A 14147-nucleotide genomic window follows, 5' to 3' on the forward strand; every position below is an offset into this window, starting at 1 on the left:
TGTAATTTATAAAGGGACTAGCGTTGCGCAGTATACCGGTACTAACGAAATATCGCTATACCAAAAAATGTAAAACAGTACGATATCATCTTGTTGTTAATTTCAGTACCATATTAAAGTATGTAATTAAATGTGATAGTTTTGAGATGAAAATCAAACACCATTTGAAAATAATAATAAAAAAGCCTCTATGTGTGATCATTAAACAGCAGAAGGATGTCATTTAATGAAATAATATACAGTCACATGCACTTCGCACCACAGTATTGCACCCTGTCATCTCCTTCACACACACACAGGCACGCACACGAACACACACACAGGCACGCACATGAACACACACACAAACGCAACACACACTACTAATGCTTGATTTTCATGCAGTGTGTCCAATAGTATCCATCTGCAGAGCCAAGATCAGGGTGTTGAGTGTATAAATGGCTGTGAACTCTATAATGAACTCTTTCTCTGTTGCAGCTTGGAGATTTCAGCTCGCGAGTCATGGGAAGCTTGATATAACGAACTCTTCACAAACAGGAAGAACTTCAAAGATCTTTTAAAATAAAAGAAATGAGAGCTCTGTTCAACTGATTGAGTGAAACTGAAGACATTACGACAGAAAAATATTACTACTATATAAAATTGTAAATTTCAAAGCAGTCACAATAATACTCATAGTAACAATAATATGGTATTAAATAGTTATATTATTAGTGTTATTATCTGTAAGCAATATCACATAAGCAAGTGTAATGAATGTCAGCATGTTGTGATTCAGCCATGGCTGCCTTTTGCGTCAGGTGATCTGATTAATTTCATTTAATGTTTCATGAATACTGTAAAGCTCTGTTGTGCATCTTCAGTTTGTTTTTTTTTTGTTTTTTTACCAAAAAATTATATATATATATATATATATATATATATATATATATATATATATATATATATATACACACCGGTCAAAAGTTTTGAAACACTTGACTGAAATGTTTCTCATGATCTTAAAAATCTTTTGATCTGAAGGTGTATGCTTAAATGTTTGAAATTAGTTTTGTAGACAAAAATATAATTGTGCCACGATATTAATTTTTTTAATTTAATTAAACTAAAATGTAATAAAAAAAATTAAAAAAAAGGTTTTGAAATTGATGATTTGGACCAAATAATAAAGAAAAGCAGTCAATAAGTGCCCAACATAGATGGGAACTCCTTCAATACTGTTTAAAAAACATCCCAGGGTGATACCTCAAGAAGTTGGTTGAGAAAATGTCAAGAGTACATGTCTGCAAATTCTAGGCAAAGTGTGACTACTTTAAAGATGCTAAAATATAACACAGTTTGATTTATTTTGGATTTTGTTTAGTCACAACATAATTCCCATAGTTCCATTGATGTTATTCCATAGTTTTGATGACTTTACTATTATTCTGGAGAATAAAAATTATAATAAAGAATGATAAGTGTTTCAAAACTTTTGACCGGTAGTGTATGTGGCGAGCAGGGCGGGGCAGAGCGGCGTCTGGGTAAAGCAAGGCCGGGAAGATGAGTGATGAATGAGGTCCACCTGTGTGGCACACCGGTCTCCACAAGTTCCAGTGAGGGGTGCGGGAGTATTTAAGGAGAGGACATAGCGACAGAGGGGAGAGAGAGAGACACATTCAGCTGTCTGTGTGTGTTAATTTGTTTGATGTAGCTGGCTGAAAAGCAGTGAGTGTGTTTTATGTTGGGCTGGAAAGCACCACGTTACGTTGTACACTGAAAAGTGTGATTAAAGTGTTTACATGTTTGTTAAGCCGGTCCCAGTTTCCTCCTTTGCCATGAAATGTTACACTGGTGCTGAAACCCGGGAAGGAGGAAGGAGGAAGGATGCGACATTAAGGAGTCCTCGCCGCTGACTGAGGATCACGACGCCGAGGGAGTGCTCGGTCCGGTGGTGCTGGAGTTCTGCATCAACCGGCAACCAAAAGGGACGGCTGAGGGGTCCAATGCCATCGCCCGGCATCGTGGACGGAAACAGTACAGCGAGCTGAGGGCCAGTCAGCGGCGTGTCTGGGGCCGGCAAGCCCAACTCTCTCTCCTCTCTCTCCTTTCTCCTATCTCTCTCTATTCTCCCCCCTCTCCTCTCCTTCTTCCCAGGCACGTGTGTGTCAGACCCCGAGACCACCCTGATGCATCAACGCTCCCTCCCTTGAAATGGGGGGGGGGGGTGGAGGTTACAGGCTGGAGAATTCCCCGACCCGAGTGGCGTATATTTACATTGGTGGCCAAAAGTTTGGAATAATGTACAGATTTTGCTCTTATGGAAAGAAATTGGTATTTTTATTCACCAAAGTGGCATTCAACTGATCACAATGTAATGTCAGGACATTAATAACATGAAAAATTACTATTATAATTTGAAAAAAAAAAATCAGAACTTCTTAAACTACTTCAAAGAGTTCTCATCAAAAAATCCTCCACGTGCAGCAATGACAGCTTTGCAGATTCTTGGCATTCCAGCTGTCAGTTTGTCCAGATACTCAGGTGACATTTCACCCCACGCTTCCTGTAGCACTTGCATAGATGTGGCTGTCTTGTCGGGCACTTCTCATGCACCTTACAGTCTAGCTGATCCCACAAAATCTCAATGGGGTTAAGATCCATAACACTCTTTTCCAATTATCTGTTGTCCAGTGTCTGTGTTTCTTTGACCACTCTAACCTTTTCTTTTTGTTTTTCTGTTTCAAAAGAGGCTTTTTCTTTGCAATTCATCCCATAAGGCCTGCACCCCTGAGTCTTCTCTTTACTGTTGTACATGAAACTGGTGTTGAGCAGGTAGAATTCAATGAAGCTGTCAGCTGAGGACATGTGAGGCATCTATTTCTCAAACTAGAGACTCTGATGTACTAATCCTCTTGTTTAGTTGTACATCTGGCCTTCCACATCTCTTTCTGTCCTTGTTAGAGCCAGTTGTCCTTTGTCTTTGAAGACTGTAGTGTACACCTTTGTATGAAATCTTCAGTTTTTTGGCAATTTCAAGCATTGTATAGCCTTCATTCCTCAAAACAATGATTGACTGACTAGAGATGAGTTTCTAGAGAAAGCTGTTTCTTTTGACCTAATATTGACCTTAAGACATGCCAGTCTATTGCATACTGTGGCAACTCAAAAACAAACACAAAGACAATGTTAAGCTTCATTTAATGAACCAAATTTCAGCTGTGTTTGATTTAATGGCAAGTGATTTTCTAGAACCAAATTAACAATGTAGCACGAGTACTCAAGGATAAGGTGTTGGAGTGATGGCTGCTGGAAATGGGGCTTGTCTAGATTTTGATCAAATATTACTTTTTTCAAATAGTAATGGTGCTGTTTTTTACATCAGTAATGTCCTGACTATACTTTGTGATCAGTTGAATGCCACTTTGGTGAATTAAAGTACCAATTTCCTTCCGAAACAGCTAAATTTGTACATTATTCCAAACCTTTAGCCACCAGTGTGTATTTATATATAGTATATTATATTTTCATTTGATTAAATCTATACAGTATGTATCTAATAAAATACAATTTGATCACAACATTTAATTAAAACATTTAACATGGAATCCAGAAAAATTAAAAGAGAAAAAGCTTAATTTGTCTCTGTAAGACTTTATGCAATTTTCTGTGTAATTTCATAAAAAATCTGAGATTTTCTATTTGTTGCCTTAGTATCGAGTTAGTATTGTTACCGAGATACCAGGGCTGGTATCGTACCGAAGCCAAAATTTTGGTATCAGAGCAACCCTAAAAGGTTATAGTACCTCATAAAACATTCACACAAAAGTGCTAAAAAGCAAAATTCTAATAAATATTACCTTACAACTGCTTTTATTAAATGCATTAACATAATGTAAAACCAAAGTATTGGCATAGCAGATCTTGTACACTGTGTAATATAGGGTATTAATTTATGGTTTGTGCTCCTAAGATCATCTAATATGATTCATGTTTTATAAAGACACTATCTGTACTACTGATATTTGTAGTGTCTAGTAGTGTGTCTTCTTTGGATCTGCCATGTAACATTAAGAGTAAAGGTTTTGATGACACATTTCAGTCAAGAAACTTGGTTAAAATTAAACTAGCAGACTTATACAGTCAGCCAGGTTAGCTAAAAAGCTAATGATCAGGACACTCTACAAATGGGCTATTTTCAGCTGTCGACATTTAACAAGACACTACACATGTTTATAACTGAGAGAAAATTATACAAACCTTATGTCACAGTATTTCTCTGATTCCTCTGATATTCGTCAGATTGGAGTTTATCTGTATGTGCTTGATTCCATGCTCATGAGAGCGCTGTGACTCTGGTCCCACCCTGACAGTAAAATGAAGCGTGATTAGTTGAAGATAGAATGTGCTATGATTGGTCTGAGTAATGTGGCCATTATCTGATTGGCTTGAGCAGATGATGGGTGGAGTCCACCTATTTGTGGATTTGTGTGCACAGTGTGTTCACAAATGTGAGCTGCCATCCACAAATGCACAGCAATCAATCCACAAATAAATGCTGGACAGAGTTGTGTTTGTGAGTTAAAAATATATTTGAAAATAATTTTTTATTTGCAAATCTCATTTTATTTATTTGTGAATTCACTTCATTTTTGTGAAACTCCTAACATATATTTGTAAATCTCATCCTTTTTATTTGTGAATTCATTTCATTTTTTGTGAAACTCCTTACATTTATTTGTGGATCTCATTCAGTTTATTTGTGGACCAACTTTCTGTCTCCACAGGTCTCTGATTTAGAAACAGTTCTAACTCCATACTCCCCACGGCGATCTCTGTTGCCAACGGTCGCGACAGCTCGTGTCGGCGGAAGTCGCTGTGCTCTCATTGAAAATGAGTGGGATGGTGTCGCTGGCGGGGTGATCTCACTGGCAGTGTGAACGTGGCTTTAGAGTGTATTTTGTCTCAAAATAAATGTGTTCATTTCAGGGATTTTAATTAGCTACATAAATTTGAAACATTTAAAAAAATTATTAAAAATGAGATCAAATTAGCTCAAAATCAACCTTTAGGGTCAGTGACGTGACGCTATTTTTTTCCAGATCTATTCAACTAAAAATGCAATTCACACTAAACATTTACTTGAATACACCTCTTGAGCATATTTTCAATTTTTGAGTTCGATGTCATATTGATATTTTTTCTGGGGCTTAAAGTAAAATATGTCATGTCGTGTCCAGAAACAGAAAAATGCACAATAAAAGCTGAAATTCTTGAAATAATAAATGTTAGCATTTATTACATTTATAACATTTTTAACTTTAAAACGTTGCTTCCACCCACCACTGTATTGCTGTTTGAAATTACCTAACTCTCACACTCTAACAGCTCCGTGATGGGTCGACTGGTAGCAGGAAGTACGTTTTTTAGAAGTTAATAAAGTTCTAATTATCTATTTATTTTTACACAAACCTATCGATTTTCTTCAGAAGACATTCACTGATTGCTGCCTAAATGTGACTTTTGGACCGTCAAACAGCCAGCAGCCTGATGGTACCCATTCGCTTTCACTGTATGAACAAAAGAGCTTCATTTCAGTTCTGCTAAAGATGGAAAGACATACACATCTTGGATGGCTTAAAGGTGAGTAAATCATGAGAGAATGATCATTTTTGGGTGAACTAATCCTTTAACCCCATTGAAAGTCTTTGGGATGTGCTGGAGAAGATTTTACATAGTGGTTTGACTCACCCGTCATCAATACAAGATCTTGGCCAAAAATTAATGCAACTCAGGATGGAAATAAATGTTGTGACATTGCACAAGGTTGCTGAAACAACGCCACAACGAATGTGCACCATAATCAAAGCTAAAGGTGGTCCAACAAAATAATAGAGTATTTTTTTTGGAGGGGTTGCAGGCAGTGTAGCTTTTAAACTCTTTGTCCTGTCAACAGAATTTTTTACCTATGTTATTTACACACAATATTTCAAAATATTTTGAAAAACATTTATTGTATTTTCTACAAAAAAGTTATTTAATGACTTTAAACATGTTATGTAGTTTAACGATCAAGTAAAAGGAATTAAAATACTTTCTGTGCACCTTGAATGCACGAGAATGTACGCAACTTAATCATTCATTCATTTCAAAAAAGTTTTTAAACATATTTTTTAAGGTGAGGGTTTTCTCACGGTTACACCAAATTACCTGAACAAAATGTGCCTTTTTTATACAAATTTCAAAATAATAATATTTAATGATATGACAAAATAATGATTTTTTTTTTTTTCAAAAACTTGTCTTGCGGGTCTAAAGGGGTCCTCTTTTTTTTTTTTTTTTTGACAAATAAAATGGCTACCTACATGTTGGTTACACCACATGATTTTCATTTGATGGGCAATTTTATTTTCAAATATTAATATTTTTACATAAAATTCTGTCTCCAGACGGTGACACCGCACGGCATTTTTTATTTTAAGCCCTAGAAAAATGACTCGTGACTCACTTTGAACTCAATAATTGAAAAAAAAAAGAAAAGCTTTGGATACCTACTTTTTTGATTGTTTTCTTAGCAGCGTCTTGAGACACTCAGAAATGGTCAATTATTATTATTCATTTATTTGAATTTTTTTATTATTATTATTATTCCATTCAATTCCCCACCTTATTATTAGTTTCAGTTAAAAAAATAAAAAAAAATGCCCTCAGGTTACAAATATATTCCTAGTGTATCTTAAAGTGGACATCCCTGCTTTTTAGAGTTACAAAGAAACTCCTCTTATTTGTCTTTAAAAATACTTTTCAACACAATTCAGCACATTTTATGGAAAGAGAGACATTAGTTGTATTATTTTGTCATTTTTGTTATATTCAAGTTTTCTTGTAAACACACACACACACACACACACACACACACACACACACACACACACACATGTTAGTGCGGCTATCCTTATGAGGACTCTCCATAGACATAATGATTTTTATACTGTACGAACTATAGATTCTATCCCCTAAACCTAATCCTACCCCTAAACCTAACCCTCACAAAAAAAAAACTTTCTACAGTTTTACATTTTCAATAAAACATTTGTTTAGTTTGTTTTTTTGAAGGAATTTAGAAATGTCACTAGAAATGTCCTCATAAACCACATTTACAGTATAATACCCTTGTAATTACCAGTTTGTAACCTAAAACAAAGTCCTCGTAAACCACTTAAACCTGCCCACACACACACACACACACACACACACACACACTCACACGCACACACTCACACACACACACACACACACACACTCACACGCACACACTCACACACACACACACACACGCACACTGCATAATACAAGTACTACAAGTAGTAAACTACATGTTAATATTAATATAAAAAATAGACATCATGTGTAAGGTTGGGAACACCCATTGTATATAAAGTGTGTAATAAACACTTAACAAACAAATCATTATTTAATATCTCCCATAGTATAGTTGAGAACTCCTGTACAGTCTTTGGTGTATGTGTGTTAAATGGAAGTTCAGATTTCTGCTGACTAATGCTGACAATCTTAATGACTGATTAAATGCAGCCACTTCTAATGAATAAATTCAAAAATACAAGATATAAACATCTTTTATATACACCTTTTAACATTTTTAGTAAATCAGTTTTGAAAAGTGTGTGTTAAAGAAGAAAATGAACATAAGTGGTTTTCCTTTTCTACCAACTCCTTCCAGGAGTTTTGTGTCAGATGTTTTTATCAATCCTCCAGGAAACACAGATGCATTAGTGTGCTAAATTATTAACTAGCTGTTATATTAATCATCACTGTGGTTATCTGAGTTGATAGCTCAACTTGAAATGTGTCATCTTGTCATTTTTTGTGCACTTATTCTCTATTTTTCTTTTCATATCACTCACCTTTTCCTCTTAACATAACATAAATCACCTCAGAAGGACAGCACAATACACCAGTGCAATATGGGGCGTGGAGTCCACTCAGCCGCATATAAAAAGCACTTTCAAGAAACAGTGTGGTTGATTTGACCACACAGATAGATCTTTGAACATGGCAGCATTTAAGGCAGGCAATGTCCTAATAACTGGGGCCAACCGGGGCTTGGGCTTTGAAATGGTCAAGCAACTCTTGGAGGTCCCCTGTCCAAAGTGGCAGATTTTCGCCGGCTGCCGTGACCCAGATGGGCCAAAGTCTGAGGTGAGTAATCAGAAGCTTGGAACAGACAATAGCAAGAGAAATCCTTATTTACTTGGTTAAATTGTTCATTTTGTCTTTTTAAGGCATTGAGAGAACTGGTGAAAAAGCATCCAAGTGTGATCACTATTATAGGTCTCGGTAAATGTGCATGAATCTTTTTTGGTGCATATTGAATATTCAATGGAAATTATATGGACATCTTCTGACACTTGCCACTGCTTTGTCTGTTAGATGTTGCTGATCCATGCAGCATTAAAGAGTCTGCCAAGAAAGTGGGTTCACTATTGGGGAAGAACAGCCTGAACATGCTGGTGAATAATGCTGCCGTGTTGGCATCTGGCTCCATGATGACCATTCCCGCTGAGGACATGCAGAACACCTTCAACACCAACGTGATGGGGCCGTTATTAGTCATTAGGGTAATAGAGGAAAAGTATTGTTGTGAGCTCTGATGTGTTGTCCATAGAAAGTTTTTCCAAAACATGAAATTATGAAATAATGTGTGGTGGTGTGGCCTTCTGACTAAGGATCTGGGCTTGAATCAACATTGTGACTTGAGGCGGATTGTTCTATAACTGTTTGCTTAGTCTCACCCTTAACCCTACGCTTCCACTGGCGTGGAGCGAGCAGAGCTGAGCGGGCATTTTCAATTCATTCCTATGAAAGCCGAGCGACACACTCATGAGGGGGATAGTGGAATTGACGAGAAAGATATAGCTGCAGGCAGAGCTCCAAAAAGGGGCGGGAGCTCCAAACTGCCAGCAAAGATACCGAAAGTCCCTAACCTAACCCTAACCATGTGTGGAAGTCATGCCCCCTTTTGGATTTGGCGCAACCCCCTTTCAGAGTAACCCCACCCCCTTCTGGGGAAACCCCGCCCCCATTTGGAGGTCTACTTGGATATACCTACTTGGAATTGACAGCAGTGCGGGGCAAGTGTTGAGAACAGACAAGAGCGTCAAAAAGCATAAGCTGCATTTTGATATGTTGTTGAAGAGTGCACATGTGTGAATGTGCTCAAGTGCACCTGGGCAACACTGGGGTATGACATGAGAAAGCTAAAGAAACAAACCCAGCAGCTACTGTGAGGCATCTGGAAATAAAGCAAAGCAACGGGAACAAAAAAATAGCAATGTTGCCCTCAGACGGCATTTTTGTTATTTACACTAGCTTTGAAAGGGGAAATTACATTATATTCCTTTTGCTGCTGAAAAGACTGCTTAGTGACCAAGCCGCATGTATATGGGGGAAAGTGTATGACACTTTCACGGTGCATGTAAACACAAATGGCACTTTCGTGTAAAGCAGCTTTCTTGTAATAAACAGCTATCTGGTGTACATGTAAACGAGATGACTCAGTCTGACGTGCAGATGGAGCTCTACGCACACAGATATTTGCATACCGTGATATACACAGCTATATACATAACAAAATTTCTACCGGTTAACACTTTATACAGTTGCAATGATATATGTCGCCATACCGCCTAGCCCTAGTACGTGGCATTAAATCTTTGCAACTCGTTTGAGGCCGTTAGCAGCAAGTAAATAAGATTTCAAGCACAACAGTATATTCTACGTTGTTTGCAGTTATGTCTGTACTTATGGATGGAAGGAAATAACTAAAGTCTACATACGTTTTCCACAAATTGTCAGTCTTTTGAGGTTTTGATTGTGTCCACCCAGTATGTCAAATAACAAATTTTGTTGGTTGTTATACATAGTGTTTCGACAACCTCTTTTAAGTAGCCAGTTCTTGGTCAGAATAAGCTGCCATATGCAGCAGATGTCTAGTGTAACGGGAGCCAGCTGGTATGTGATAGCTGTGCGGTATGCATAAACCTCACTCCCCTCGCCTCAAGAGGCACACTAGCGACTGAGGCTAGAGGCTGTAGCCTTTAGCCTCCTCGTTAGCACACCCGTCTCCCATGCCATCTGACGGCGGTTTGAATCCTGCTCGGAGTGGGTCGAGCAGGACCGGTTACAGTGGTGCCGTGACCCGGATGGTAGTGAGGTTTAGGGGGGTGAGTGTAATGGGAGCCAGCTGGTACTTGATAGCTGTACAGTATGTGTAAACCTCACTCCCCTGGCCTCAAGAAGCGCACTAGTGACTGACGCTAGAGGCTGTAGCCTTTAGCCTCCTCGTTAGTATGCCTCTTGAGGCCAGCTGATACGTGATAGCTGTGCGGTATGTGTAAACTCATTTCCTTGGCCTCAAGAGGTGCAATAGTGACTGATGCTAGAGGCTGTAGCCTTTAGCCTGCTTGTTAGTTGCCCTTATGATGTAAAGAAAGGTACAACATCGTTTGATTGTTTTTTATTTATTTATTTATTTATTTTTTAGATTTTACTTGAATTCAGCTGGATGCATCAATGCAGACATGAACACTTGCAACACTATACTTCACTTCCCTGTTCGTCTCTCTTAAAAGGGAAGTCGCTATTTTCATACACTTATTATTAACAACCTACTGACACCTACTGGTTGTTAATTGAAACAACAGCACTACTGAGCAATTCATTTCCACAGTAAATAACATGTCAGCTCGAATCCTGTTAGAAGCGTGTTGAGCTCCGAATAGTCTGGCTTGCAAGACCACTAGTCATTTGTAAATTTCTACATTACAAAATGTGTAACTGTGAACATATGTCATACTGGTCACTTGACATGGTATGTTGTTGAGTTTGAAGGCTAACTTCATTAAGCAAGTGACAAATACATTTTGAATACAGGGTAATGAAGTTCTTTCTATTTCTTTTGAATAGGAGTACCTACCATATCTACAAACTGCAGCCAAAGCCAGAGGAACATCAGGAATGTCCTGTGATAAAGCTGCTGTCATCAATATCTCCTCTACAGGGGGCTCCATAACCAGCATGCCTTCCATGTACACCCAATTTCCAGTGTTGCCTTATAGCGTGAGCAAGGTACAGAGAGGTCCTGCTAGGCACTACAGGAAGTCGCTTGATACAAGACTGAATCTCATCATTTAAGTCTGAAACAAAAAGCCCAAGATCATAAGTAGGATGGTAGCTATAACTGTGGAGAAGAATACTCTTGTGATAGAGCGCAACAGTCTGGATCCGGAAGTAAAAATCATTCATTTTTTCCATAGGTGAATTAATGTTTAACGATGGCTTATAAAGACAACCTATACAGCTTGAAGACAGACCTACTGTGAGCACCGAGGTTAATCGATCGTATTTGCTTCAGTTTAAGTCTGCAATATTTAAAATTGCAGCCAGCAAAGCATGCCAAACACGCACTGCAGTGATCGCCCACTATCATGACACACTGCGAATGATGCAATCGAGTTGGTCTTCCTACACTCTCAAACTACTTATATGTTTGTAAACATCCTAATATTTGGCAATACAATTAAAATTTATTGTTTTATCCTTGTAATAAACAACTTTAAACTAATAGTTTTATATTGTTCCATCAATTTTAATTCAATTCGCAATGCTTCATGTGATTGTAGGTCATGCCCTCATGAAAGACGGTAAGTACACCATCTTGCACCTTTGTCTTTTTGTCCAATTAAAAAAAAAAATAAAAATTGTATGTTGTGATTCATCTCTGAGCTGGTTGGTTTGGTTCATGGCTTACAACTCTTTTATGAAGGATTTTATGAAATCCCTATGGAAGAAATGAATGGTAAAAATACTTCAGGAACATTGATGGCTCAAAAACTGGTCAGGCACTGTTGCGCTCTATTGACCAACTACTTATTTGTGTACAATGCGTACCAACACAACAGAAAATGAAAAACAGCAGGACAACCTTTTGTCTTTCAGTGCGCTTGGTGTAAATAAACTGTACACGCTTCACTTCCTGTTTAAACAGTATTAATAATATAAAACCAGAGTTTTTGCGTAACTGAAATGTTATCTGTTTTCCGATATCAGGCAGGTCTCAACATGCTGACTGCATTAATTGCGGTGGAGTTAAAGCCAGATGAGATCCTCTGCATGGCCCTTCACCCAGGATGGGTTAGGACTGACATGGGTGGAGAAGAGGTGAGTGTAGGATCTATAACCACAAAGTTGATGTTTTTAAAGGTGCACTCAGTAAATATTATTATTATTATTATTATTATTATTATTATTTTGCGCTGATATTTAGTGATAGATGCAGCATTACACAAGAGCAAAAATTCTCAGTAATGGATGGCATTGCAAAAGTGCTATGTCAAGTTTTAAATCAATGGAACCGAACTACCAACCCTTGAACCTTAAACCTAAACCTAACCGATAGTGTCATAAAAGCAAACGTGAGATGAAAAATGCAATTTCTGAAGCAACAACGCATTTTTTTTTGGTGCTTACATGACACTTACGGCTCATCATTTGTGTCACATGTGCTCTTCAGGACCCTGGCCCTTTGTATTGCAAGTGCGCTGCTCTATCAGTTGAGCTACCTAGCCATTTGATTGTGCTCGAACAAGCTTGTAAATGTACTTGGTTTTGTAATGCAAACATTCAAATGCATCTCCTTAAAAGTCATGTGCTATAGTAAAAGTGTTTAGATGTCATAAGATTTTTACATTTCACATTTATGCATTTGGTCAGGCACTTTTATCCAAAGCAACTAATTACATTCAATGTAATTAGTTTTTCATCAGTTTGTGTATTGACAGCATTGTGTTAGGAACATAGTGAGAAGTGTTTATGAACTGATCATCTGCCATTTTAAACATGATTTGTGTGAAAGTGAATAAAAGTCATTGTTGTTATGTAACAAATCCTGCATGCTTGCAATAAATTCAATATTCATTACTGTTATTTTACCAAATCATATTATTTCAGGTAGTTTAGGTAGTGAGCTAAATCCATGTTTTTCCCATCAGGCACCACTTGAAGCAAGAGAAAGTGTGGAGGGGATGCTGCGTGTCATTAGCAGCCTAACTGAGAATGAGCATGGTGGGTTCATGGACTACACTGGACAAACTCTGCCCTGGTAAACCAAAAGAACACAGATTTTGACATCTGAGAGGACACCAAAGGGCTGATCCAGATCCAAACTGCCCTATACTATCACGAAAGTGCCTCCGTAATCATAGCACTTAAAGGCAATACGTACTTATGACAGACACATTACAACTTTGCTTTATACAGTTTTTCATACAATAAAAAATCTGAACAATCAATAAAGCAGCCCTGTGTCTTTTTATGGAGGAATCAATATTGTTTAGCATCAACACATGTATTTACAATTGAATAATGCATTAACAATTCTTACATTTTTTTTTTTTTTTTATTGTTTTACTTAAAATGTTGCAATTACTGTGCTTATCATTCGCACACCTTGTTGATTCAGGGGGAAAGGTTAATAATTAATAGTAGCTGTAATGAGAAGCAGGTAAAACTGGTGAAACTTACGAAAGATAACACCATCTAGGCACAAAAATACAAATACAAATGTTAGATTTTATATATATATATATATATATATATATATATATATATATATATATATATATATATATATCAGGGAGAAATCATCTATTTACAGAAGCAATAAAAGAGATCTGATGGTTACCTAGAACAATCTTCTATATGTTTGATCAAAATTGATTCACATAGAAATATCCCTAATAGATCAGCACTACAATGGCGACAGTGGAGCTACTGATTAGCTCTTCAGTTTATGAGTAATGCCTTCAAGATTTGATTAAGTTCCTTTGTGTTTCTAGTGCACGTTTAACCTCTTCTCTCATTCTTGAAACAGCGATGGTATTTAGTGAATAACGATAAGCAAATTTGTTTTGTAGTAAAATTTTACTGCTTTTTTGGAAAGCCTCCAAGCAATTGTATTCATCACTTGTTACTTTGTACCTATTTATTTACTTTACCCTCATAACAGCCACTCAATTGATATGAAATGACTATGAAAATCTATGAGTATGACACAGGAGGACAATACACCAGTACAGTGTAGGGGGCAG

At 37.3% G+C, this 14147-nt stretch overlaps 1 protein-coding gene across 3 annotated transcripts; it reads left to right on the plus strand.

The window, feature by feature from the left end:
• Window positions 1-5540: 5540 nt before the first annotated feature.
• LOC127451651 (C-factor-like) lies at window positions 5541-13343 on the plus strand. 3 transcript variants are annotated; one of them, XM_051716498.1, is made up of 7 exons: window positions 5541-5622; window positions 7938-8199; window positions 8283-8331; window positions 8431-8618; window positions 10966-11127; window positions 12109-12261; window positions 13050-13343. In XM_051716498.1, exons 2-7 carry the CDS (start codon window positions 8053-8055, stop codon window positions 13161-13163), a joined length of 813 nt encoding a protein of 270 aa, XP_051572458.1. In that variant the 5' UTR covers window positions 5541-5622; window positions 7938-8052; the 3' UTR covers window positions 13164-13343. The 3 variants fall into 3 exon arrangements, with proteins under 3 accessions (XP_051572458.1, XP_051572457.1, XP_051572459.1); XM_051716497.1 differs by having other exon boundaries at window positions 5543-5622; window positions 8283-8337; XM_051716499.1 differs by having other exon boundaries at window positions 5544-5622; window positions 8283-8337; window positions 12109-12219.
• The last annotated feature ends 804 nt before the right edge of the window (window positions 13344-14147 follow it).

This window comes from Myxocyprinus asiaticus, chromosome 14 (genome assembly GCF_019703515.2).
Source record: "Myxocyprinus asiaticus isolate MX2 ecotype Aquarium Trade chromosome 14, UBuf_Myxa_2, whole genome shotgun sequence".
NCBI classification, from domain to species: Eukaryota; Metazoa; Chordata; class Actinopteri; order Cypriniformes; family Catostomidae; genus Myxocyprinus; species Myxocyprinus asiaticus.

Coding starts and splice junctions, on each gene's coding strand:
- LOC127451651 (XM_051716497.1), top strand. CDS start 8,053: ATGGCAGCATTTAAGGCAGGCAATGTCCTAATAACTGGGGCCAACCGG. Junction 8,619..10,965: donor GGCCGTTATTAGTCATTAGG/GTAATAGAGGAA, acceptor TCTTTTGAATAG/GAGTACCTACCATATCTACA. Junction 11,128..12,108: donor TGCCTTATAGCGTGAGCAAG/GTACAGAGAGGT, acceptor TTCCGATATCAG/GCAGGTCTCAACATGCTGAC.